At 41.4% G+C, this 26,223-nt stretch overlaps 2 protein-coding genes across 14 annotated transcripts in view; both read right to left on the reverse strand.

Moving 5' to 3' along the window:
• The window catches only part of LOC125456253 (volume-regulated anion channel subunit LRRC8C), a 254,835-nt gene that overhangs the window by 33,820 nt on the left and 194,792 nt on the right, over nt 1-26,223 (reverse strand). The window contains exon 6 of one of the 2 annotated variants that reach the window (XM_048539218.2): nt 15,206-15,280. The exons of the other annotated variant lie outside the window; for it this stretch is intronic. The gene's annotated coding sequence lies outside the window, so the exon portion shown is untranslated. Of the gene's footprint in view, nt 1-15,205; nt 15,281-26,223 lie in introns of those variants that run through there. 2 annotated transcript variants of the gene reach the window in all.
• LOC125456252 (volume-regulated anion channel subunit LRRC8D-like) overlaps nt 7,796-26,223 on the reverse strand; it is a 178,118-nt gene continuing 159,690 nt past the window's right edge. For 5 of the 12 annotated variants that reach the window (XM_048539206.2, XM_048539216.2, XM_059648094.1 and 2 more), the window contains one exon: nt 7,796-15,280. In XM_048539206.2, coding sequence (XP_048395163.1) covers nt 12,720-15,280 — 2,561 coding nt within the window. In that variant the 3' untranslated portion in view covers nt 7,796-12,719. Of the gene's footprint in view, nt 15,281-25,789; nt 25,903-26,223 lie in introns of all 12 variants that reach the window. The other 7 variants (XM_048539213.2, XM_048539214.2, XM_048539210.2 and 4 more) reach the window with 2 other exon arrangements.

Below are 26,223 nucleotides of genomic sequence, written 5' to 3' on the forward strand. Positions count from 1 at the left end.
AGGATTCCTGACTCAGTATATAGATGGACCAACACAAGGACAGGCCACTTTGGATTTGGTGCTTGGCAGCGAACCGGGCCAAGTGTTAGACCTGTTGGTAGGAGAGCGTTTTGACAGGAGCGATCATAACTCTGTTTCCTTCACAATTGTCATGAATAAGGATAGGTACATACGGCAGAGTAAAGTTTATAATTAGGGAAAGGGTAATTACAATTCAGTTAGGCAAGAACTGGGTGATATGAACTGAGAACAAATGCTGCCTGGGAAGAGCACTACAGAAATCTGGAGATTGTTTAAGGAATGCATACTGCATGTGCTTGATATGTTTGTCCCTAGCAGGCAGAGAGGATGTGGTTGAGTGAGGGAGCCATGGTTCTTGAGAGAGGTTGAGCAACTGGTTAAGAGGAAGAAGGAGGCTTATGTAAGGTTTAGGAAAAGAGGAACAGAAAAGGCTCTAGAGGGATACAAGTTAGCCAAGAAGGAGCTGAAGAAAGGGCTTAGGAGAGCTATGAGGGGGCATGAGAAAACCTTGGCAAATAGAAACAAGGAAAACTACAAGGCTTTTTAAACGTACATGCAGAACAAGAGAATGACCAGAGAAAGGGTAGGGCCGATCAAGGATTGTAAAGGGAATTTGTGCACAGAACTTAAAGATATAGGAGAGGTCCTTAATGAATACTTTTCTTCAGTGTTCACAACTGAGAGGGACCTAGTTGTAGAGGAGGACATTGTGAAACAGGCAGGTAGGCTAGAGGAGGTTGATATTAGTAAAGAATACGTGCTAGGAATTCTGAGGAAGTTGAAGATAAATAAGTCCCCCGGGCCTGATGGGATTTATCCAAGGATTCTATGGGAAGTGAGGGACTAGATCGCAGGGCCTTTGGCAATGATCTCTTCATCCTTACTGTCCACAGGTATAGTGCCGGAAGATTGGAAAGAGGCAAACATCATTCCCTTATTCAAAAAAGGGAACAGGGATAACCCCGGAAATTACAGATCAGTTAGTTTTACGTTGGTAGTGGGCAAATTATTGGAAAGGGCTCTGAGAGACAGGATTTATGATCGCTTAGAAAGGCACAGTTTGATTCGTGATAGTCAGCATGGATTTGTGAGGGGTAGATCATGCCTCACAAACCTTACTGAATTCTTTGAAGAGGTGACTAAACATGTGGATGAAGGTGGAGCAGTGGAAGTGGTATACATGAATTTAAGTAAGGCACTTGATAAGATTCCCCATGGTAGGCTCTTGCAGAAGGTAAGGAGGCATGGGATAGGGGGGAATGTGGCAGATTGTCCTCTAACGGTCAGCCAATTCTGAATCCAAAGGGTGGTAGTGGACGGAAAATATTCAACATGGTGCTCAGTTACGAGTGGTGTACCACAAGGATCTGTTCTGGACCTCTTCTATTTGTGGTTTTTGTAAATGATTTGGATGAAGGAATGAAAGGGTGGATTAGCAAGTTTGCGGATGATATGAAGGTGGGTCACGTTGTGGACAGTGTGCAACGCTGTTCTAGGTTACAAAGGGACATTGATAGAATGCAGAGCTGGGCTGAGAAGTAGCAGATGGAGTTTAACCCTGAAAAGTGTGAGGTGATTCATTTTGGAAGGACAAACTTGAAGGCAGAATACAGGGTTAATGGAAAGATTCTTGGCAGTGTGGAGGAGCAGAGGGATCTTGGGGTTCATGTTCACAGTTCCTTGAGAGCTGCCACCCAGATGGATAGAGTTGTTAAAGAAGGCATATGGTGTGTGAGTTTACATTAATAGAGGGATTGAGTTCAAGAGCCATGAAGTTATGCTACAGCTAAACAAACGCCTGGTTAGGCCACATCTGGAGCATTGTGTCCAGTTCTGGTCTCCTCATTACAGGAAAGATGTGGAAGCATTAGAAAAGGTGCAGAGGAGATTTAGCAGAATGTTTTCTGGAATGGAGGGAAGGTCCTACAAGGAAAGGTTGAGAGAGCTACGGCTTTTCTATTTAGAACGTCGAAGGATGAGAGTTGACTTGATAGAGGTGTACAAAATGATCAGAGGTATAGATAGAGTAGAAAGCCAGAGACTTTTTCCTAGGGTGGAGGTAGCTTTTATGAGGGGATGTAGTTTTAAAGTGAAAGGAGGTAGATATCGGGGAGATGTCAGAGGTAGGTTCTTTACTCAGAGAGTGGTAGGGGCGTGGAATGCTTTGCTGGAGAGGGTAGTGGAGTCAGCCTCATTAGGGGCATTTAAGTGGATATTAGGTAGGTACATGGATGACTGTATGACATATGACAGTATGCCTCTGGTTGGTCGCAGGCACAAATTCATGAGGAAAGGTATCAGCACCCTCATCTGCAAGTAGAAGGGGTGAGGGCCATTGTTAGAAATTGGCGATAAATCTCACTGTTGATTGTGGATGATAAAATCCTGTCTGAGGTAATCACCAACTGGGTCAGGTCTGCTGTAAGAACAGTGATTCACCTCGACCAAACCTGTGCTGTACTAGGCAGGAAGATCTCTGAAAGCCTCATGTTCTTTAGGGATACAATCAGAACAGGAGGCTGGACACCTGCCTCATCAGCCTGGACCAGGAGAAGGCTTTTGATAGGATCTTACACTCGTATATATGGGACATGCTGTCCAAAATGGGCTATGGGGAGGGAATCCACAATTGGATTCGACTGCTCTACAGCAGTAGGAGCTGTTGCAGGATGGCCAGCTGCTCACTCTTTACCACAGAGGTGTACACATTATTTAAGCTCAGGGGAGCATTTCTGTACATATTGTCTGCTATGAGGAGGTGCCCACCTACCATCTTCTGAACTTCGGAGATCATAAAGTTGTCTCCTCGCAGCAGAATACCCAAGCTGGAGAAATGGCAATTGTTTACCCCCAAACAAGTCGAAGGCCCATGGATCCACAAGTATAAGGTAGCGGTAGAGGTTAGATGGACCTTAGGTTTAGGGTAAAAGTTTGGCACAACTTCTGGGCTGAAGGGCCTGTACTGTTCTGTGTTCTATGTGATGTGTTCCTGTGTTGGGCTACTTGGCCAATGTCATAGTTCAATGTCATAGTGGAGCTCCTGTTTCTGCAACAGCGCAGGATCCTGCACCTCAGTAGACACAGGAAATGATCGAGCTTGTGGATCCATGGGCCTTCGACTTGGGTGTAAACAATTGCTGTTTCTCCAGCTTGGGTATTTTGCTGCGAGGAGACAACTTTATGATCTCCGAAGTTCAGAAGACGGTAAGTGGGCACCTCCTCATAGCAGACAATATGTACAGAAATGCTCCCCTGAGCTTAAATAATGTGTACACCTCTGTGGTAAAGAGTGAGCAGCTGGCCATCCTGCAACAGCTCCTACTGCTGTAGAGCAGTCGAATCCAATTGTGGATTCCCTCCCCATAGCCCATTTTGGACAGCATGTCCCATATATACAAGTGTAAGATCCTGTCAAAAGCCTTCTCCTGGTCCAGGCTGATGAGGCAGGTGTCCACCCTCCTGTTCTGATTGTATCCCTAAAGAACATGAGGCTTTCAGAGATCTTCCTGCCTAGTACAGCACAGGTTTGGTTGAGGTGAATCACTGATCTCAGAGCAGACCTGACCCAGTTGGTGATTACCTTAGACAGGATTTTATCATCCACAATCAACAGTGAGATTTATCGCCAATTTCTAACAATGGCCCTCACCCCTTCTACTTGCAGATGAGGGTGATGATACCTTTCCTCAAGAATTCGTACCTGTGACCAACCAGTCATACTGTCGTACACCTCCAGCGGTTCCTGATCAATCAAATCCTACAGAGCTGGACTCAGCCTCTCCTCAGTAAGACAATCCCTCCACATCCGAGAATAACCTCACGAGCCTTCTCTGGGCTGCTTCTAATGCCAGTATATCTTACAGCAAGCTAATCAAATTGGAGGGACTTAGTTGGGCGACATGGTGGCACAGTGGTTAGCATCATTGCCACATTGTGGCAGGAACCAAGATAGGATTCCAGCTGTGTGTGTGGAGTTTACATGTTCTGCTGTGTCTGCATGGACTTCATCCCATTGTATAAAGATATGCAGTTTAGGTGGATTGCTATGCTAAATTGCCCCATTGTGTCTAGGCAAGGTGGATAATGCAGAGTTACAGGGATAGAATGGGTGGCAGTCTGTGTGGAATGCTGTTTGGAGGGTCATTGCAGACCTGATGGGCTGAATGGTCTCTATCTGCTCTGTAGCAATTCTATCATTCTAATAGGAATATTGTAGTAGTTGTACCAATAGAAGTCATGGAGAAAGACACTGTTCTCTACAGTCGAGAGTGACAGTGCTGATAATTGTGTTGCCTGCCCAGTTCCACAGTCCAGCTGCTTTGAGCTGGAGAGGAACTTACAACGGGAGGAGAGAATCCAGTTGTCATGTTACATATGGGTACCAGCATCATAGGTAATTCTAGGAAATAGATTACGCTTTGGGATTATTGGCAATTTTGGGACTAAATTTTAAAAAAAGGTGAATCTCAAAAGCAATGATCTCTGAATTAACACCTGAGCCATAAACTAGCAAGGTAAATAAGAACGGTAAATACACGTTTGGCTCAAAGCCTAGTGTGGGCGAAATGGGTTTCAATTCATGGGTCTTCAGCATTAATACTGGGGTAAGTGGGAACTATACCCATTTGGATGGTCTTCACCTGAACTGTGCTGGATTCAGTACTCTGGTGAGTCATATAACTAGGACTGTAGCGAGGGCTTTAAACTAAATAAGGGGGAGGGAATCATGTGAAGGAAGTGGTAAATAATTCAGAAACAATGATGTAATGGAGTAGCGATTTAACTAATGACAATCATAGTGTATTAGGAATGTACAGAGCATACAAGCATAAGAGCACATCAAGGCCAGAGATAGGAAAAAATAGTTGAAAGTTCTGTACCTGAATACTGGCAACATTTGTAACAAATTGGATGACTTATTCACACACACCCAAAAATACCTGCAGCTGTATACAGTGCTAGTGAGGCCACACCTGGAGTACTGTGTACAGTTTTGGTCTCCTTGAGAAAGGATGTACCTGGTGTGGAGGGTGTGCTGAGGAGGTTCACTAGGTTTAATCTGGAGTTGAACACTAAATAAAAAAACCAAAAGAACTGTGGACGGTGTAAATCAGGAACAAAAACAAAGTTGCTGGAAAAACTCAGCAGGTCTGGCAGCATCTGTGAAGGGAAAAACAGAGTTAACACTTCAGGTCCGGTGACTCTTCCACAGTACTACTGTTTTGATTCTGGAGTTGAGAGGGTTGGCTTATGAGGAGAGAATGAGTACACTGGGACTATGAGGGGGGGAAATCTTATAGGAACGTATGAAGTTATGAAGGAAATAGATAAGATGAAACAGGTTTTTTCCAGTGGCGGGTGAAACTAGAACTCAGGGGCATAGCCTCTAAATAAGGAGGGGGCAGATTTGTAACTAGGTTGAGGAGCAATTTCTTCACCCAACGGGTTGTGAATCTGTGGAATTCACAGCCTAGTTAAGCAGTTGAGCTATCTGGTTGAATGTTTTTAAGGCAAAGATAGATTTTTGAATATTAAAGGAATGAAGGGTTATGGTGAGTGACTGAGTCCTTGAAAAGATCACCGGTGACCTTATTGAACGGCAGAGCAGACTTGAAGGGCCAGATGGCCTACTCCTGTTCCTATTTCTTATGATAGCCTAGAAGATAGATGGTTGCAGATTAGCTATGGCTGGGATTTGGATATTGAAGGGTATCTGACATTTTGAAAATATAGGATGCTTGGAAAAATGCTGATGGGGTAATTCTGTTAAATAAGAATGTAGTGGTTAGAGATGAATTTAGTTCAAATGTGCAAGATGAAAAATAAAACTCAGTAGAGATCAAAAGGTAGTAAAGACAAGAAATCACTTGTGAGAATAGTTTATGGGCCACCCAACGGTGATTATGCTGTATAATAGGCATATAGGAAGCCATAAATGGAGCATGTAGGAAGGGTATCACAATACTCCTAGGTGACTTTAATATACATGTAGATAAGGTTAAGCATATTGACAGATAGCCTAGACATCATGTGATTCAATACATTTTTTTTTTACTCATTCATGAAATTTAGCCTTCACTGACTAGACCAGCACTTATTGCCTATCTCTGATTGCCCTGAGAAGGTGATGGTGAGTTGCCCTTTTGAACCATTGCAGTCCATGTGGTATAAGTGTATCAGCATTGCTATTGGGGCTCCTGTCTTTGAATCCTCGTTTTGAAGGCCAACATACCATTTGTCTTCCTCACGAGCATGCTTGCTTTTAGCAAGTGGTGTACAAGGATACTCAAGTGTCTTATTGCACTGCCCCCGTGCCCAATCTGTCACCATTCAGATAATAATCTCCCTTCTTATTTTTACTGCCAAAGTGGATTACTTCATATTTATTTCATCTGATGCATTAGCCCATATACTTGTCCCAGTCATACTGAAGCATTAATGTATACCCCTCACAATTTATCCTCCCACGTGCTTTGAGTCATTGGCAAACCTGAAGATATTACATTTAGTTCTCTCATCTAAATCATTAATGTGTATTGTGGATAACCAAGCAATGAATCCTGCAGTATCCCTCTAGTCAAATTGCATCCCATATTTAGATGGCTTGGTTTGTTACATTGTATCATTTTTCCTTTTGAAATAACTTTCTATTATATTGTTGAAGAAAATCTGTAGCTTCATATGACTATGCTTCACTGAATAAGCATAATGTCAGACTATTCTTTGAGCTTTGGTTGTCAGGTCAGGTTGCATTCTGGGATCGGACTTGTGCACTGTTACCATCAGATGGGATCATAATAAATTGAGCGAGTGGGGAACATTTAGCAGATGGCTAAAGTAGGGACAAGGGAACTAGTCCACTTTGGCTTGAAGGATAGAAAAGCACGTACTATTTAAACAGTGAGAGTTCGCAGAACAATTTCAGCAACACTAATCACAAAAAAAAATGAGTACACAGGTATAGCAAGTGATTAGAAAAGCTGATGGAATTTTCACATTTATTGCAAGGGGAAGGGAATATAAAAGTATGCAAGTTTTAAATGAAGCTATACAACATCTTGGTGAAATCATAAGTGGAGTACCTTGTAATTTTTGTTCCCTTATTTACAAAAGGATATAAAATAAGAGTAAAAGTATTTCAGAGAAGATTCACTCAACTCATTCCCGGGATGAGGGGGTTATCTTACGAGGAAATGTTAGACAGGCTGGGTTCATACCCATTGGAACTTGGAATAATTTGGGGTTAAAAGTGCAAGATCCTGAGAGAACTTTTGCTCTTGTAGGGGAGACTAGACCTGAGGGACAAAGTTTAAGAATGCAGGGTCTCCTTTTAAATGCAGATAAAGAGAACTTCTTTTCCTTTTGTCCTGTCAGTCAGTGAAATTCTCTTTCCCAGAAAGTCTTGGAGGCTGCTTAATTGAATTTATTCAAGCAGAATTAGACAGATTTTTGAGACAAGGGAACCATTGACAATGATAGGAGTAAGAAAAGTGGTTGAAAGCACAACCTGATTAGTTGTTAGCCAGATTATTGAATGGTGGACTAGATTTAGAGTCAAATGGCTCAGACCTATAAATGCTATGTAAATTCATCTTTGAAACGTTCCTGCATCTTTGACTCTAAGATGATACTAGTACCGAGAGGTTTTAAATTATAAAATATTAAATTTGGAAAACCAGTAAGGGTCAACACAGGTACACTGTGTGACAATGGCAGTTTTTTTTAATGTGCATACTCAAAAGTGCTTTCTCAAATCAAAGTAATAGCTGGAAAATAATAAATGAGAAATGTGTTGGAGTGATGCAGGAGAAAGAAAGTTAATTAGTTTGAGGAGATTAAGTAAATAAACAGAAGCCATTTTACTTATCTTTATTTGTATTATTATAATTCCATAATACATTTTGGTATGTCATTATTTTGTTGCTCAATCTTTTGTCTCTGAAAATGTTTTTTAAAAATCCTAATCTGAACCACTATATTCTTCTCATCTTTGTCTTCTCCAATAGTTTGGTTGTTTCTCAAGAGTTGGCACTGGCAAATTGGATAAGTCAAAACTTTATGGGTTAGAATTAGAATTAAAATTAAACTAGGATTGACTGAAAACATGAGTGGATTCAAGGTTGTACGTTATCAATCTCAACAAAGACCGTTACAGCTCGCTCCTAATTGCACAGTTGGGTCCTGTTTGCTGTTATAAAATGGGTAATTTAAAAGGATCTCCAAATGTTGAATGTGCTGCTCAAATTGTTCAATAAATGCAGTGACAACAGCAAATACAAAATCAGAGGTAGCAACATCAAACAAAAATGACCATGAGACTAACCCCACCCAATTTAAAGAACAATTTTCCCAGCCTTTATCACAATACTGTGGCTTCAATATGTTGAAGCTCAAAATGGAAAAAATGTTAACAGTCCCTAAAAATATGCAACATGAATACTTAGGTGTTCTGGTTGGATCAAGACATCCTTCTTTGTCTCCCATTCCCTGCTGTCAATGCCTTTTCAATGAATAAAATAAATACGTTTTAAAACACCAAGGTTAAAAAATAGGTAGAATTTATACTTTTGTTTTAACAAGACTCCAAGGGAAAATTAAGACTTTTTACTTTGGAGTTAAAATTAAGCAATAGTCCATTACTGACTGCTAATCAAATTGTAGTCAGTTATGCAGGTGATCAGTAAACTTAATTTTAATACCATATTACAAATGGCAGACTTCAAATATGGGTAAGAATCTACTCAATCCAGAAAAACAATTGATCTCAAACACTTTCCAACTTAGTGCATTTCTAGTCAGTGAAGCACGTAAATACAGACATTGGTTTTGGTCTTTTTGAACATCTATTGGTTCTCAGTTGGAGGTCGGAGCCAGGAACCAGACTACGTCTGGTACAATTCACTGACTATGCCAATGAATTTGCACTAGAGGGCAGTCATGACTTATGACAAATGCCCTGCTTGTATTAGCAGAAGGCAGGAAGTGAAAATTTCAAGCACCTTTAAACTGAAAGCAGCTGAGACCAGTTTGCTTAACAATCAATTGTACATTGCCTTCAAGTCAGAAATGTTTAACTAAAGTTCAACCAGACATATGTTCCAAATCACACCTTAAATGAAATAATTGGCTTCTGATAAGCAATCTTGAAGCATTTATATACAGGCATGCAAGAGCAAGACCAACACTGTTCAAGTAATTTCTTTAAGTTACCGCGGGATGACGGATTACAAATTCTGGAGTAAAAATTCATCTCAGTAGTGGCAGAATACAGTCAGGCATCCATTCTGTACAGCACTTGATATTTAATTCCATTCATTACAACAGAACTGAGCGTCAGGTTGGGTGGACATTGGATAATCATCCCAATAATGGCCGTTTTATTACCACCATCAGACAGCAACCTCCTTCTCAATATCTTTAAAACATCCAAGAATATGTATTAGCAGCAAAAACAAAGAATAAACTTTATAATGCAGTTCAGTCAAACCATACAACAAAGATGTGGGTCCACATTCATTCAGGTCATTTAGAAAAAAAATCAAAAAAAGAGAGATCTTGTATTTGCATTACAATTAAACTTGTAATTGTTCAGTCTGTAAAAATGCCTCTGTCCATAGTGTCCAATTGGTGTTCCTGATTTAAACAAAAATAGGTCATTTCCCAATTTGAACAGAGCACTGACTGTCAAATTCTGGACCAGAATTTGGGTTATTTGCATGTTTTTTTTCTGGACTTGGAATGTTGCCAAATAACCAACTAAAAACAAATATATTCTTGCACTTGTCATGGCATTGCATCTACAAAGTAAACACACGTTCAAATAAACCATGTGGCATAGAGTATGGCACTTTACACAGAATCTTTCAGCACATTTACTCTTCAAACTTGTGAACTAAAACCTCTCAGCTATCTGGAAGATGAATTTTCAACAGGTGTACAAAGCCAATTTTGTGCCGAATCAAACAGGTTTGTGTGTCCAAATGGAGCATAAGAAACTATGTCCTGAAGTAGATAAATGCTGATTATTGCACCACAGATCTACTCTGGAAACAACTCAGCAGGAGAGCGTGTAGCATTTGATCAGCAATAGGACTGGACATACTAACAAGATTCCCTGAATTCTTACCTATAGTTACATGATGTACAGCACAGTTGACGCAAATTGATTATGCCAGTTCTTGTGCTCCATGAACCTTCTCATACCCTACGTTGCTTTAACTCTACCAGCATACCCATCAATCCATTTCTCTCTCACATATACATCTAGGTTCCTGGTAAATGCATTTACCATGAAAGATCTGCTGTCCTTTTTTTACCCCCCCACTTCTGATTACACATTGTAAAATCGGATCAGTTTACTCAAGCACAAAGAGGCAGGCACAGTATACCAACTAAAAGAAAACACCAATTAATCAACACTCCTCCAATATCTACAACCTAGCACAATTTTTTTAAAAACTTGATTTCATCACTTTCAAAATGCAAATCTTAACTGCAGACTTTTGACATCTTGACTGGAGGTTGTAAGGTCCAGCTTGTTATATTGGTAATAGCAGGACAAACCATAAACTTGTTTGTATGACATTGCTCAGTTCACAGCTTAATGGCAGTACGAGCATGACTATGAACGTGGTTTACAAGATTATCTATGGGTATCACTGAAGGTAATATTTATATTCAAAGACGTCTAGATTCTGGAAATAAACATCTGGTCAGTGAAATAAACATCTGATGCAGAGAAAGACATTCGCTTCTGACACAGCCTATTTCTGGGATGCTGATGGACAAGTTGTAGATTACATTTTAAGTTTAGATCTTGTAAATTTACTGGACCATTTTCATCACTTTTTTCCTGAAAAAAAGGAACAACTGTGCACTATATAAATATCTATATTGTGCTACTGATTACGCTACAAGTAATTGTTTATGAAGTCCTGACAATATGAAAGGCACCATATATTTGTAATTTCTTTCCAAGATGCAGTTTTGAACAGTTGAAAGCACTGATCAATGATTTTTGATGTTTTTGTAGTCCCATCATAGGACAGAGTAATGGTCTTCTTTTCAGACTCAATTCCAGACATCATTAAAATTCTCATCTCAACGTCTTTTCCATATATTAATGTACTTTGTCTACAGTTTCATCACAATGGATTATTCAGTTGCAAGGGTGCAGAGACACAGAAGAACACAAGGTCTAAACAATTGCAGACATAACAGGGTGTGGATTCCAGCTAGGTTCTTGGGTCACAGAACTGTAATTGTAGCGAGTTCTATTCTGGTTTTTATGGAGATATGATAACAAAATTGGAAGTCCCCTTCATTCATAGATCTCTGTATCTCATGCCAATTAACAAAATTATATTTTTCTCAACAAAAAGCTCCTTTTATCAGATTTCTGCACTCTTGTGCCCTTCAGCCAGCTCACAACAGGCCATTGAGAGTTTGCTGGCATTTCCCAACACTTGGAAACTAGAAAAGGCCACAGCATGTGTTTTACATAAGTATTGAAAATTTCGTTTCAATCCCTTCTAGTTGGGATCTTTAATTTAAGTGAAGTATTTGGTATAATTTCAGGACTCCCTTAGAACCAAGCACACCATATATTGGAGGAGGACAGCTAAGGTGCATCCCAGAGCAACCACATTCACTTCCAAAAAATCTAGTGCATCAATAGATAGTTTTTGAGATGGCCAAGTAGGTGAAAAGCTACCAGTATTCATGTTTGTTTATTCCCCCCTCTTATTTTGACTTCTGCCGAAGGATTGGTATCAACACCAATACAAAGCACCACTGTTATAAAATCAAACTGAAACATTGAACACATACCTTGATTAAAGTTTATCAAGAAGGGACTTTTAGGTGTTGAGGTCCAATGTGACTGGTCAGTTTGCTAGGCTGAAGACACCCTTTGAGGATGGGTATATTGACATATTAAAAAAGGTGAGTAGTACTACTCAGAGCTTTACTCAAATTACACTCCTTAGCACTTCCTTCATTAGAACAAACAAAAAAATTACTTTGACGTAAGTTTGTTTTCCTTTATTTAGAAACAGCTGAAATTGGTGCTAGGAGCTAGATATTGGCAAGGTGTGCGCGCTAGACCCCACAATTGAACCTGCAACTCCACCCTCTTCCTACAGAAACATGCACAAAGACAGATGATGTGATACAGAAAAACAAAATACAGATTTTCTTTTCAACTTGAAACTTGATTGTAAAACAGCAACTAAAAAGGAGCTAAGTTGCAGGATCCCTCAAGGAGGGAAATGAAATGAAAATTTTAAGATGGACTGGTGCTCCACTCACAAATCTTGTGAAGGCCAGATCAGCAAAGTTGAAAGAGGCCATGCACTTGGAGCTAGACAACACTCCTGGACAGGTTATAAAAAAAATCAAAAAACTTTTCTTTTTAAAATGTCAAAGAATAAATTAAAATCAAATTCATTTACAAAACAAAGATAAACGAACAAATATTCAGTCATTAACAAACTTGTGTAAGACAGCCAGTGACCAACAGTTAGTTAATTGGTTACAATTTATTACAATGATTTGAGCGCTTTATCAGGGCAAAAAAAACTAGCATCACTTAACTAGTTTTTAAACATTTGCCATGTTTAAGTACCTTGATCTATTTTATACATATTTTTCCAGTTAACAAGCAAACAAATATTCAGTCCTGAAGCTGCTACAATAATTTATATTCCTGTGCCAAATGTCGAGTTTGAGTTAAAGTCTTGATTAAAGAGGTCTTTAGTCTCAGGGGGCAGGGTATCAAAGAGGTGATCCTCAACAACAAGCCCACTTTTCTTCAGAAGGCGGCAGTGGACTAATTCTGCTGGAAGTCTATCCAGGCAGTTCCCTCTCAGCTCCAGCTGTGTCAGCTGCACAAGCTGGCCAATCTTTTCTGAAATGGAAGTGATGCAGTTTTGGCCCACGTTCAAAACCCGCAACTTTGTGCACTTAAATACCTGCTTTGGCAAAATTTCCACTCTGTTTCCTGTCACTGCAAAATACTGTAAATTCTGGAGGGACATCATCTCCACTGGAATGACAGCAATGGAATTATGACTTACATCGAGATACCTTAGCTTCTGCAAAGTGAAGAGTGCTGCTGGGAGAGATTCCAGTTTATTCTGAGAAAGGTAAAGCAACTCAAGGTTCTTCACCAGACTGATGGATGAAGGAATGGTGATGATTTTGTTGTGCCACAGCTTTAGGCATGTCAAGCGCTTCAGATGTTGAAAACTTATCACCTCTTCTATTGTGCGAATATTGTTGGACTTCAAGTCCAGTTCCTGCAAGTTGGTCAAGCTGAAAATGGCATGTGGGATTCGTTCCAGCTCACAGTTCTGCAGTTCCAGCTCAGTGAGATTAATCATTTTCTTCAAGCTGTTCAGGACCAAGAGTTTTGTTCCATCATTGTGAACCAGCAGAGCAGTGAGATGAGGTGCAACGTCAGTGATGTTCGAAGGAATTTTGGACAGATTGCTCTTCAGATGCAAGATCTTCAGGTGCTTCAATTCTCGCAGCGACTCTAGAGCTATCATTTTATTATTTTCCGAGTTTAGATTACCAACTAGGTACAATTCACGCAGGTTTTTAAGCAGATAGACCCAGGTGGGAATTTCTGCGACATCAGTGAACTTGATGTGCAGGTACCTAAGGTGGTCCCGGAGGAAACTGAAGGCGGTTTGCTCCACTTTAGCAGGGCAGTGGTAAAGGTGCAGCTCCTGAAGATTGGTCATTTGGGAAATTTTGGCAGGAATCTTTGCCTCTGGAATCAACTCGAGTTTCAGTATCTCCAGTTCAGTCATGTCAAACACTGCATCAGGCACCCCAGAAAGCATAAAGAGGTGCAGCTCTTGCTTGTCCTGAGGATTCCTAGAGACATGCTGTTTGAGTTTTTCGTATGTCCACTCGTGGTTCAAACTGAGCTCTCGCAGCTTGTTTTCACTCACCTCTGACAGGAAGACTCCAAAGCGCTTTGAATAAAGTTGGTCATACTGGTCGACCATATGTAGCAGAAATGCAAAGTCATTTTTAACATCTGGAATGTCACTAAAACTACTTTCTTCACGGACCTTTTCAAATGAATATTCCTTCAAGGGCCGCCTAAACAGCCAAAACAAAGTATATATACAAACCAATCCATAAACACATATGAGTGCAATATAACTAATTAATAATTTTCGCAGCATGAAAGCCATGTTGTGAGTACAGTAAAACTGAGCATATCCAGTCAAATGTTCTATCGCTGGTTTGCAGACATGATCAAAGTTTATAGAAGTCACAAAAGTAAGTGTATAACATAAAATGAACATTAACTTTACCGTCTTTATGACTGTCTGGACAACATAGAGTTTATATATCAAATCACTGTCTTCTACATGAGCACGAAACTTACGAACCTTTTCAAAAAGGGCTTTGGCCTGCTCCCCATCTTTCTTGTCTAAAATAGTCATGCTGGGAACTTCAATAACTGGTTTCTCAGCAGAAAATTTAGGTCCGGTCCTGGATATCATGGGAGTGCTGGAGCTGGGGCTTTCTTCCTCACTACCAGTCGATAAATGCTTTGCCACAGAGGTCTTAAAGCGTTGCTTGTTCTCCTCCGAATCCTCGCATGCAGTTTCAGAGAGTGCTTTTGTGGTCCAGGGTGACTCAAAACACTTCCCCAGTATGGAAACAAAGTGCTCGATCTTTGAACTAGTCTTGGGGTACTTGAACCAAAAATTGCTGCTGACCATCAGGATGAGTGTATGGATTAATGCAAGGTAGGGAAAGTACTTGGAATACCAGGGCAAGGCCACATGGTAGCACATCTGATTGATGAAAATATATTGCTGATACTCCAAGTTTGTCGGGCGCCCAAAATTGAAAGGGCCTTTGCTTCCAGAATGATCGCCATCATCAGGTTGGTCAGTTGTTAATGGAGGCAAGCCTTCAAAGGTTTCCCCAGTGGCGTGTTTCCGGCTCCCTCTTGAAGACATGGTGCTTTCTAAGTCTGGCATGACTGATGTCTTGGGAACTTTTGTAGGGTTCTCGGCGGTGCTGCGTTGGGTTTCTGACCTCTCCTCGGAAAGGGGCTCAGGAAGACACACGACTTGATCTTTGGTCAACTGCATTGTGCCGGCGAAGATAGCAACCATGAGCATTACAATGGCTAAATAATCCATGAATACATCCCACCATGGTTTCAGGATTCGATAGGTTGCCTGTATGTCATTAAGAGATGCAACTTCTGTGAGGGTAAACATTCCTGCAATATGTTAAAAAGAAGATAAGTTAGGGATGGTGGCAAATTGATGGGTCTAAACAGAGAACAACTTTGAAATGACAAAGTTGAATGCATTCCTCTGCTGGCGGTTATTAGATCAGTTTTGCAATGCAGCATGCTTCTAAGCCTCAGATTTAATCTCTGACATAATTGGAGATGATAGGTCTAAACTGTCTGATGTAAGGACACCTGAAGTTGGTTCTTTCTTTACTTTCAATTACACCTGCACCTCCTGCTTAACAAAACAGAAACATCATGGTCATGGTGAGGTACCATTTGCCATTAGGGGCAACATGTTTAAGGCTTAGCAGATGATGGTCCTCGGCAGCTACCACCATGACAGCAGTTAGGGATGGACAGTAAGGAATAGCGCGTGGGTCGAAACAGTGAACAACAAAGGCCAGCATCAGATGGGCTAGTAAATCCTCTGCACTGGAAATTTAGGAAGAGACAGGCAAGAGGAAAATCAATCCTTTCAGAGAAAGTAAAAATAGGTACACATTCTCAAAATATTGACAGCATTTTAATCTTATGGTTCACAGCTTCACTTCAGTTTCTGGTCAAATGGTAACCCCCAATGGATATTGATAGTGACGGATTCAGTGACGGTCATGCCATTCAATTTCAAAGGGTGATGTTAGATTCTCTCTTGTTGAAGATGGTCACGCACTAACACTTGTGCTGTGTAACTTGCTAGCCCAAGATCTGGATATTGTCCAGGTCTTGCTGCATTTGGACGTGGACTGCTTCAACATTTGAGCCATATATATATATTGTTGAATATTTCACAATCAGCAGCAAACATTTCCAGTTCTGACCTAATAATAGAGAGAAGGTCATTGAAGCTCCTGAAGATGGTTGGGCCTCAGGACCTTAGTGGAGAGATAATACAATCCATATGAAACACTCCTCATTTGCCTGGATCAGTGCAGTTCCAATAAGCTGAGAAGCTCAACACCATCCAAGGCAAAAGCAGAGTCAATACAACGTGGAGCTGACGGAACACAGCAAGACTAGCAGCAGAAGACCAGGAAAGTTGATGCTTCTAGATTACACCCTTCATCAGGGTTGGGGAAGGAGAATGGAGTTTGGAAATAAAACTGGATGCGGGTAGGGGCTAGTGAAGATTAGTCAGTGGGAAGGGTGGGGCAAATAGGTAAGAAAGAATATGGACAGGTCGAGTCAGGTCAAGGAAGTGGGAATGATGGAGAGTTGGTCATGGGATAAGGCCAAGGGTGGGGAGATTTTGAAATTGGTGAATTTTATGTCAAGATCATCAGGCTGTAAGCTCCTGAGGCGGAATATGAGGTGTTGTTCCTCCAGTCTGCGTGTGGTTTCATTGTGACACTAGAGGCAGCCCAGGATGGACATGTCACCAAGGGAATGGGAGGGGTTGGCAACCAGAAGGTGTTGTCGATTATAGCGTACAGAGCATAGATGCTCCGCGAATCAGTCACCGAGTCTGTACTTAGTCTCAACGATGTACAGGAGACCACATCGGGAACAATGGGTAAAGTAGACCAGGTTGGAGGACGTACAGATGAATCCCTGTTGGATTTGGAAAGATGAATGGGGGTGAGCGGAGAGGTAGGTGTAGGGGCAGGTGTAGCATCTCCTGCGGTTTCAGTGAAAGGTGCCAGGTGTGGTGTATTTGGTGGGGAGAGTAAAGTGGACAAGGAAGTCATGGAGTGAATGGTCCCAAAGAAAGGCAGATAGGGGTGGGAACGGAAATATCTGTTTGCTGATGGGGTCGAATTGCAGGTGGCGGAAACGGCGGAGTATGACACGCCAGATGTGGAGGTTGGTGGGGTAGAATGCGAGGACCAGGGGCATTCTGTCTTTATTTTTGTTGGGGGGAAGAGGGGCGTTTGAGGGCAGAAAGTGCAGCAAATGCAAGAAATGTGTTTGAGGGCATTATAGATCAATGGAGGGGGGAGCGGGGTGGGGGGGGGGGGGGGGGGGGTGGAGTCAGTCCTTGAAGTAGGAGGACATCTGAGAAGTCTGAGAATGGAATACTCCATTTTGAGATTAGACACAGCAAAAGCAGGAGTGATTGGGAGCAAGGGATCGCATTGTTGCAGGAGGGTGGTTGAGAGATGTAGTCAAGGTAGCTATGGGATGCAGCAGGTTTGCAATAAATGTCATTGCTGAGATAGTTACCGGAGATGGAGACGGAGAGATCCCAGGAAGGGGAGGGAGGTGTCGGAGGTGGTCCAGGTGAATTTGAGGTTGGGGTGAAAAGTGTTAGTAAAGTTGATGAACTGTCCAAGTTCCTCATGGGAGCTCGAGGCAGTGTCAATACAATCATTGATATAGTGGAGGAAGAGGTGAGGGATGGTGCCAGTATAGCAGTGGAAGAGGGATTGTTCCATGTATCGTACGAAGAGGCAGGCATAAGCTGGACTTGTTCTTCACCACATCCACAAACATTCACTCCCTCCACCTCCGATGCTCAGTAGCAGCAGTGTCTGCCACCTACAAGCTGCACTGCTGAAATTCAAAGATCCTCAGACAACTCCTTCCAAACTCATGTCCGCTTCCATCAAGAAGGACAAGGGCAGTAGATACACAAGAACACCACCACTTGCAAGTTCACCTCCAAGATACTCAATATTCTAACTTGGAAAATGTATCGCTGCTTCTTCACTGTCACTGGGTCAAAACCCTTGAACTCCCTCCCTAATGGCATTGTGGGCTACTAAACCAAACGGATTGTAGAGGCTCAAGAACACAACTCATCAACACCTTTAAAGGATAACTCGGGACAGGCATTACATGTTGGCCCAGCCAGCAAAGTGCATTTCCCAAAAAAAAAAGTCGCTTTACTCTGCTCCTGTTTTTGTTTTTTTAAAAATCACAGCCATATTCCTGTATGCTTGTCAACACAAAAAAATAGGAAATTGTAGAGAAATCAGTAAGTGCATGACCATCAGCTTTCTCTTTTATGCCCCAAATAGATCCTCGTCTGCCAGTTCACCAACTTGCTGGTGAGCTGGAACATAAACTAGCCTTTCCCGTGACCTGGCTACAGTTCACTCGTCCCCAGTGATTCAGTGAGTCTGATTCCACTTCTAACCAATTCACATAGGCACATTCTGACTGGAAAGAAAGATTAGCTAGAGAGTAGGTTGATCTAATTGGATTTGCTACTCATAAGAATACAGTGCAAATAACCTCTATGAGCACTCTGGAGGAAGTCAGGAAAGGTACAAAATGGGTAGCTGTAGGCTTATCTAAGAAAGAATCAAGCTTTGGATGGCAGCTGAAAAGTAGAAACATTAAAAAGAGTAATGAAGATTTGTGATAGAGATTTTAAGGACAGAATCAGAGAGGAGAAATGAAAGGATTCACAACAATTGGAAGAAAGTGGAGGGGATCAAGGAGGTGAGGAAAATGTGGAAAAGGAGTGGTGGTGTTATCTGGACCATTACTCAAAAACACACAAATGAACACAGGGAAATCTCAAATTACACAGCTTTAGCCATGCAGCAATTTTTAACAAAGAAACCTACAGCACAGGAACAGGCCCTTCGGCCCTCCAAGCCTGCGCCGATCAAGATCCTCTGTCTAACCTGTCATCTATTTTCTAACAGTCTGTGTCCATTTGCTCCCTGCCCATCCATGTACCTGTCCAAATATATCTTAAAAGACGCTAATGTGTCTGTGTCTACCACCTCCGCTGGCAACGCATTCCAGGCGCCCACCACCCTCTGTGTAAAGAACTTTCCACGCATATCTCCTTTAAAAACTTTCCTCCTCTCACTTTGAACTCATGACCCCTAGTAATTGAGACACACACTTTGAGAAAAAGCTTTTTGCTATCCACCCTGTCAATACCCCTCAAGATTTTGTAGACCTCAATCAGGTTCCCCCTTCAATCTCCGTCTTTCTAATGAAAATAATCCTAATCTACTCAACCTCTCTTCATAGCTAGCACCCCCCATACCAGACAACATCCTGGTGAACCTCCTCTGCACCCTCTCCAAAGCATCCACATCCTTTTGGTAATGTGGCGATCAGAACTGTACACAGTACTCCAAATGTGGCCAAACCAAAGTCCTATACAACTGCAACATGACCTGCCAACTCTTGTACTCAATACCCTGCCCAATGAAGGAAAGCATGCCATATGCCTTCTTGACCACCCTATTGACTTGCGTTGTCACCTTCAGGGAACAATAGACGTGAACACCCAGATCTCTCTGTTCATCAATTTTCCCTTGGACTTTTCCATTTACTGTATAGTTCGCCCTTGAATTTGATCTTCCAAAGTGCATCACCTCGCATTTGCCCGGATTGAACTCCATTTGCCATTTATCTGCCCAATTCTCCAGTCTATCTATATTCTGCTGTAATTTCTGACAGTCCCCTTCACTGTCAGCTACTCCATCAATCTTAGTGTCATCAGCAAACTTGCTGATCAGACCACCTACACCTTCCTCCAGATCATTTACATATATCACAAACAACAGATCCCTGTGGAACACCACTGGTTACAGGTCTCCAATTTGAGAAACTCCCTTCTACTACTACCCTCTGTCTCCTGCTGCCCAGCCAGTTTTTCATCCATTTAGCTAGCACACCCTGGACCCCATGTGACTTCACTTTATCCATCAGCCTGCCATGGGGAACCTTATCAAACGCCTTACTGAAGTCCATGTATATGACATCTACAGCCTTTCGCTCATCAATCAACTTTGTCACGTCCTCAAAGAATTCAATCAAGTTGGTAAGATATGACTTTCCCTGCACAAAACCATGTTGCCTATCACCGATCAGCCCATTTTCATCCAAATGGGAAGAGATCCTATCCCTCAGTATCTTCTCCAGTAGCTTCCCTACCACTGATGTCAGGCTCACCGGTCGATAATTACCTGGATTATCCTTGCTGCCCTTTTTAAACAAGGGGACATTAGCAAGTCTCCAGTCCTCTGGGACCTCACCCGTGTCTAAGGACACTGCAAAGATATCTGTTAGGGCCCCGGCTATTTCCTCTCTCGCTTCCCTCAGTAACCTGGGATCGATCCCATCCGGACCTGGGGACTTGTCCACCTTAATGTCTTTTAGGATACCTAACACTTCCTCCTTCCTTATGTCAACTTGACCTAGACTAAGCAAACATCTATCCCTAACTTCAACATCCATCATGTCCCTCTCCTTGGTGAATACCCATGCAAAGTACTCGTTAAGAATGTCACCCATTTTCTCTGACTCAGCGCATAACTTTCCTTCTTTGTCCTTAAGTGGGACAATCCTTTCTCTTATTACCCTCTTGCTCTTTATATATGAATAAAAGGCTTTGGGATTTTCCTTAACCATGTTTGCCAGCAATATCTCATGTCCTCTCTTAGCCCTCTTAATCCCTTTTTTCAGATTCGCTCTACATTCCCAATATTCTTGCAAAGCTTCGTCTGTCTTCAGTCGCCTAGAACTCATGTATGCTTCCTTTTTTCTCTTGGCTAGTCTCACAACTTCACCTGTCACCCATTGCTCCCTAATCTTGCCTTTTCTATTCCTCATTTTCACAGGAACATGTCTCTCCTGCACGTTATTCAACCTCTCCTTAAAAGCCTCCCACATATCAAATGTGGATTTACCTTCAAACAGTTTCTCCCAATCTACATTCCTCAGATCCGGCCGAATCTTGGTATAGTCGGCCTTCCCCCAGTTTAGTACTCTTCCTTTAGGACCACTCCTATCCTTGTCCATGAGTAGTGTAAAACTTATGGAATTGTGGTCGCTATTTCCAAAGTAGTCCCCTACTGTAATGTTAACCACCTGGCCGGGTTCATTCCCCAGCACCAGGTCCAGTATGGCCCTTTCCCAAGTTGGACTACATACATACTGCTCTAGAAAACCCTCCTGGACACACCTGACAAATTCTGCTCCGTCTTGACCCCTAACACTGAGTCAATCCCAGTCAACGTTGGGAAAATTAAAATCTCCCATCACCACCACCCTGTTTCTCCTACACCTTTCCATTATCTGTTTACATATTTGTACCTCAATGTCACGCTCGCTGTTGGGAGGCCTGTAGTACAGCCCCAGCATTGTTACTGCATCCTTCCTATTTCTGAGTTCTACCCATATTGCCTCACTGCTCGAGTCCTCCACGGGGCCCTCCTTCAGTGCGGCTGGGATATCGTCTTTGACCATTACTGCAACTCCTCCACCCCTTTTACCTCCCTCTCTATCCCGCCTGAAGCAGCAATATCCTGGGACAACTAGTTGCCAATTATGCCCTTTCCTCAACCAAGTCTCAGTAATAGCAGTAACATCATACCTCCAGGTACCGATCCAAGCCCTAAGCTCATCTGCCTTATCTACTACACTTATCACATTAAAACAAATGCACCTCAGACCACCTGTCCCTTTGTGTTCATCATCTGCTCCCCGACTACTATTCCCTTTAGTCACACTGACTCCATTATCTAGTTCCCTACAGGCTTTCGTTTCTACTTCTTTTCTGTCCAATATTTGGTTCGCATCCCCCTGTCACATTAGTTTAAACCCTCCCCCACAGCATTAGCAAAAGCACCCCCAAGGACATTGGTTCCAGTCCGGTTCAGGTGTAGACCGTCCAATTTGTAATAGTCCCACCTTCCCTAGAACTGGTTCCAATATCCCAAAAATCTGAACCCCTCCCTCCTACACCATCTCTCAAGCCACACGTTCATCCTAGCTATTCTTTCATTTCTGCACCGACTAGCATGTGGCACTGGTAGCAATCCTGAGATTACTACCTTTGAGGTCCTACTTTTTAACTTGTAAGATACTTTTTACTTTTAAGATACATATTTCCTCGTAGTAAAGGATGATAGAGTGGAGAGAAGACAGTGCAAATTTAACTCAAAAGGTCCTACAGTACAGTGAGGTTAATATAGGTCAGGGTAGTCTGACATGAAGCACCAAGGAACTGTTGCCAGAGCTGTTTTTGGGGGTAGGTGTCACAGGCTATTAAAGCTCAGGAACAAGGTGAAAGGTAGAGCACTGATGGACATAATGATGCAAGCATTTCCATGGGAATGAAGGTCCAAGACGCCTGTAGATTCATTTGTAGAGCAGAACAATAACATTAAAGCTGAATATTTTTCCATAAAATCGAGAAACTGTCAAGAGATTTACTTTAGCTCACTCAGAAGATATGCATCTCTGAGCAGAAGTCACACTGCTGAGTGTAAAAACCCAACTGAAAGTGGTCTGTCATACTGTTAATGAGGGAGGCCCATTAGTCAGTTGAATTTACTTCAGTCTTTAAGTCAAAAGTCATACAACACCAGGTAAATGTCCAATAAGGTTTATTTGAAATCACAAGCCTTCGTAGCGCTGCTCCTTCGTCAGGGTAAGTCAAAGGAGTAGTGCTATGAAAGCCTGTGGTTTCAAATAAACCTGTTGGACTATAACCTGGTGTCATGTGACTTGATTTTGTGCACCCAGTCCCACAGCTGCACCTCCACATCATAAACTTTGAGTAAGACAGTAGAATCTTGTAGTTTAGTCCAGTGCAGAATAGAGCAATGCAACAAAAAATCTGGTCAATGATGGATAAAGACAGTTTCAATTAGCTTGCAATTAGAGCAAACATACAACTACTATGAAAGCTATAAAATAAACAGTGGATGAAACAAACAAAAACAACGTTTCTGGAAAAGCCCAGGAGGTCTGACAGCATCTGTGAAGGCAAGAAAGAGAGTTAATGTTTTGGGTCCAGCGACCCTTCTTCAGAACGTTCTGAGGAAGGATCACTGGACCGGAAACATCAACTCTTTTTTCCTTCATAGATGCTGCCAGACCTGCTGGGCTTTTCCAGCAACTTTCTGTTCCTGATTTACAGCATCCGCAGTTCTTTCGGTTTTAATTGGATGAAAGGTGATTGGAGGTTGAAAAGTCACAGGTAGTATTGAATGGCCAAGGACAGAGATGTATAGTAAGGAACATTCTCAGGATCTCACCTCCCAGGAGCAAAGAAAGTAGTGAGGGTATTTACATCCGTAATAGATTCCCTTTGAAGATTAGTTGAACAATTTCCCTTTCATAGACTCATTTGACTCAATAGACAAAGTGCCTGGTACCATTTACTTAATAATAGATTCCAGTGTTTTCCCAATTAAAGTGTCAGGCAAACGAGCCTGTCATTCCCTCCTTTCTCCTTTTCTTGAACAAAAATTTTACACAACTTTGTATACAAGAGTTTTCTCGGAGCAAATTTATAATTTTGTTTAATTATCAAGACAAATATTAATCACTCGGGTATTTGTAGTCTCATGTTAGAAGCTCATTTCTAATACTATTTTTAAAAATTGTTCAAACTATGAAACATTTGGAGCGAAAGAAAGAAAAGTTTGAAAAATGTTTGAAAGAAAGTGACAATACATACAAATGTTAGTGGAAGTCTATAAAGATTGCCCTCATGCTATGTGCCTGATGTTAACTAGAGCAACAAAAAATTGTTATCACAGCACAAACTGTGACTCAACAGAAGTAATTTTAGCCTCTGCTACAGTTGGAGCAAAGTGCAAATGCAATAGACTAAAACAGAAAACAGCAGTGATGCGGGAATAATTCCTGTCAGTTTTAACACTTCCATTGCTGATTCCATTAAGACAAGAAATAATCTGCATAACTTTAAAGTTAGGTACATCCTTCTTGCTGATGGTTTTATTCTGTTCCAGGCGTTTGTTCTTGGAAATGGACAGGGAGAGTAACGTGAATTGGCGTTTTTCAGAAGACCGATAAAAGGTACCATCAGTAACAAGGGTTCGATCGTGATCTGTAACTGCCTAAAGGGAAGGACGCAGACAGTGGCATGAAAAGATACTCTATAGTATTAGGAGAGTAAAGGTATTAAGTGATATGATCATGTACCATATTGCTCTATTCCATTCCTGATAATTGTAAATGAACTGAAATTGCTGTGAGATTGCAAGGTAGTCAGTTTCTACTGGGTAGGGCCAAGGGGTTGACAACTTTTAGCTCAAAGTAGGATGTGAGATCTTACAAAAGTACTGCAACTTGACTGGTGTCTGGGCTGACCAGCAACAGCAACTTGCATTTAGGTAGTACCTTTAAAAAGGTACCAAAACATTCCAAAGGACTTCACAAAGGCAGTATAAACAAAATATGGCACTGAGCCACAGAAGGAGGTATTCTGTTGCATGATCGAGAGCTTAGTCAAAGTAGTAGGTTTTAAGAAGTGGCTTTAAAGAAGGAAACTAAGGTATTACAGAGGTGGAGTGTGTTAGCAAGGGAACTCCTGAGTTTAGGGCCTAGTAAGCTGAAAGCCCAAGCCATCAAGAGTAGAGCAGTTATGATCAGAGAATTGCAAGAGGTCAAAATTTTAGAAATGCACATCATCTTAGTGTGTTGTGAAACTGGAACAGAATCCAGAGATACAGAGGGATTCAGCCAAGGAGGGCTTTGAAAATAAAGAGGAGAATTTTAAAATCAACAGTCAATGTATAATGGACAAAAGCAATTGAGTGCAAAGTACAACCTGACAGCCGAGTTTTGGATGATCCTAAGATTACAGATACAGGAGACCGACCCCAAAATTATTTAAAGTAAGCAGATCTTGAAGTAACAATTACATGGATGAAGGTTTCAGCCACAGTAGAGTTTTTTTTGTTGCGCAAGTTAACATGAGACACATAGAACAAGGGCAATCTTTATAAACTTTCATTAATGTTTGTACGCAATGTCACTTTCTTTTAAAAAAAGTGAGATTTTTCTCTACAAATGTTTCATAGTTTTAACAAGTTTTGAAAATAGTATTATAAATGAGCTTCTAACATGAGACTACATATACCAGAGAATGATTAGTATAGATCATGGATATTAAAAAAATTATACATTGTTCCCTGAAAACACTTGTACACGAAGTTGTGTAAAAGTTTTGTTCAAGAAAAGTAGGAGAAAGGAGGGAATAATAGGCCAGTTTGTTTGACACTTTCATTGGGAAAACACCGGAGTCTATTATTAAGTAAATGGTACCAGGGCACTTTGTCTATTGAGACACAGGTCCATGTGAGGCATATCCAGCCAGTTATAGAAGTGGAAGTAGGTGGTCAGCAATGGCTATGTAGTTAGAAGCTAATTGCAAAGTCAAATGTGACAGTCTGGTTCAACCTCAAGGCAGTTGTTAGACTGAGGATGTAGTTGGTGAGTTGAGGTGGAGTTTGCAGCAGAATCCAAAAATTTTCAGTCTTGACAATATTTACCTGGAGGAGACTGGAGCAAAAGTTGTCATTGAAAGTATGTTTACTCTTTGTATATTCAAGGCTGCAATCCCAAAGGCCAATTTCCAGTCAATGAATATTACATTTTTGTCTCGTCAATAAATGTGACTTTGTTTTTAAGACTAAGCTGGGAGTGGTTGTATTAGTTGGGTCATAAAGGTGCAAGTTGAGGGGGTGGTGGTGTAAGAGATTAATTCACAGCAACGATAACCGCCTCATGGTGCACTGTGTCTAAATAGCATAAGGAGTGATTTACCAAAAAAAGCAGGTCACCAGATTACACTGCCAAAAAGCAGTCGAGTTCAAATCCCCCGAGGCAGGAGTTATGAGCGAGAATTCAGACTCTTCAACTTCAAGTTGGGAGATGACCTTATTGGAGATACACAGAATACTTAGCAGAATAGTCAAAGTAAACTTCAAATGTCAACACAAGAGCACAGTCACAAAAGACTAATTTGAGCCAGATGTTAGCAAGCATTTCTTTACACAAAATGTTATTAATGGATGAAGTAGTGCAAGAATTATTGAAGCTAGGACATTAAACTAATCTGACAATGGGATGACTTTAGAATTGGTTTACTGGCATTCTCCTGTGGCTGCCAACAATTTTTATCTGGCAGTTTTAAATATTCAAACAGCATCCCAAGGTAAAATATTTATTGCTGTAACAATAAGACAAAACTTTAATGT

Source organism: Stegostoma tigrinum, chromosome 8, assembly GCF_030684315.1.
Source record: "Stegostoma tigrinum isolate sSteTig4 chromosome 8, sSteTig4.hap1, whole genome shotgun sequence".
Classification (NCBI taxonomy): Eukaryota; Metazoa; Chordata; class Chondrichthyes; order Orectolobiformes; family Stegostomatidae; genus Stegostoma; species Stegostoma tigrinum.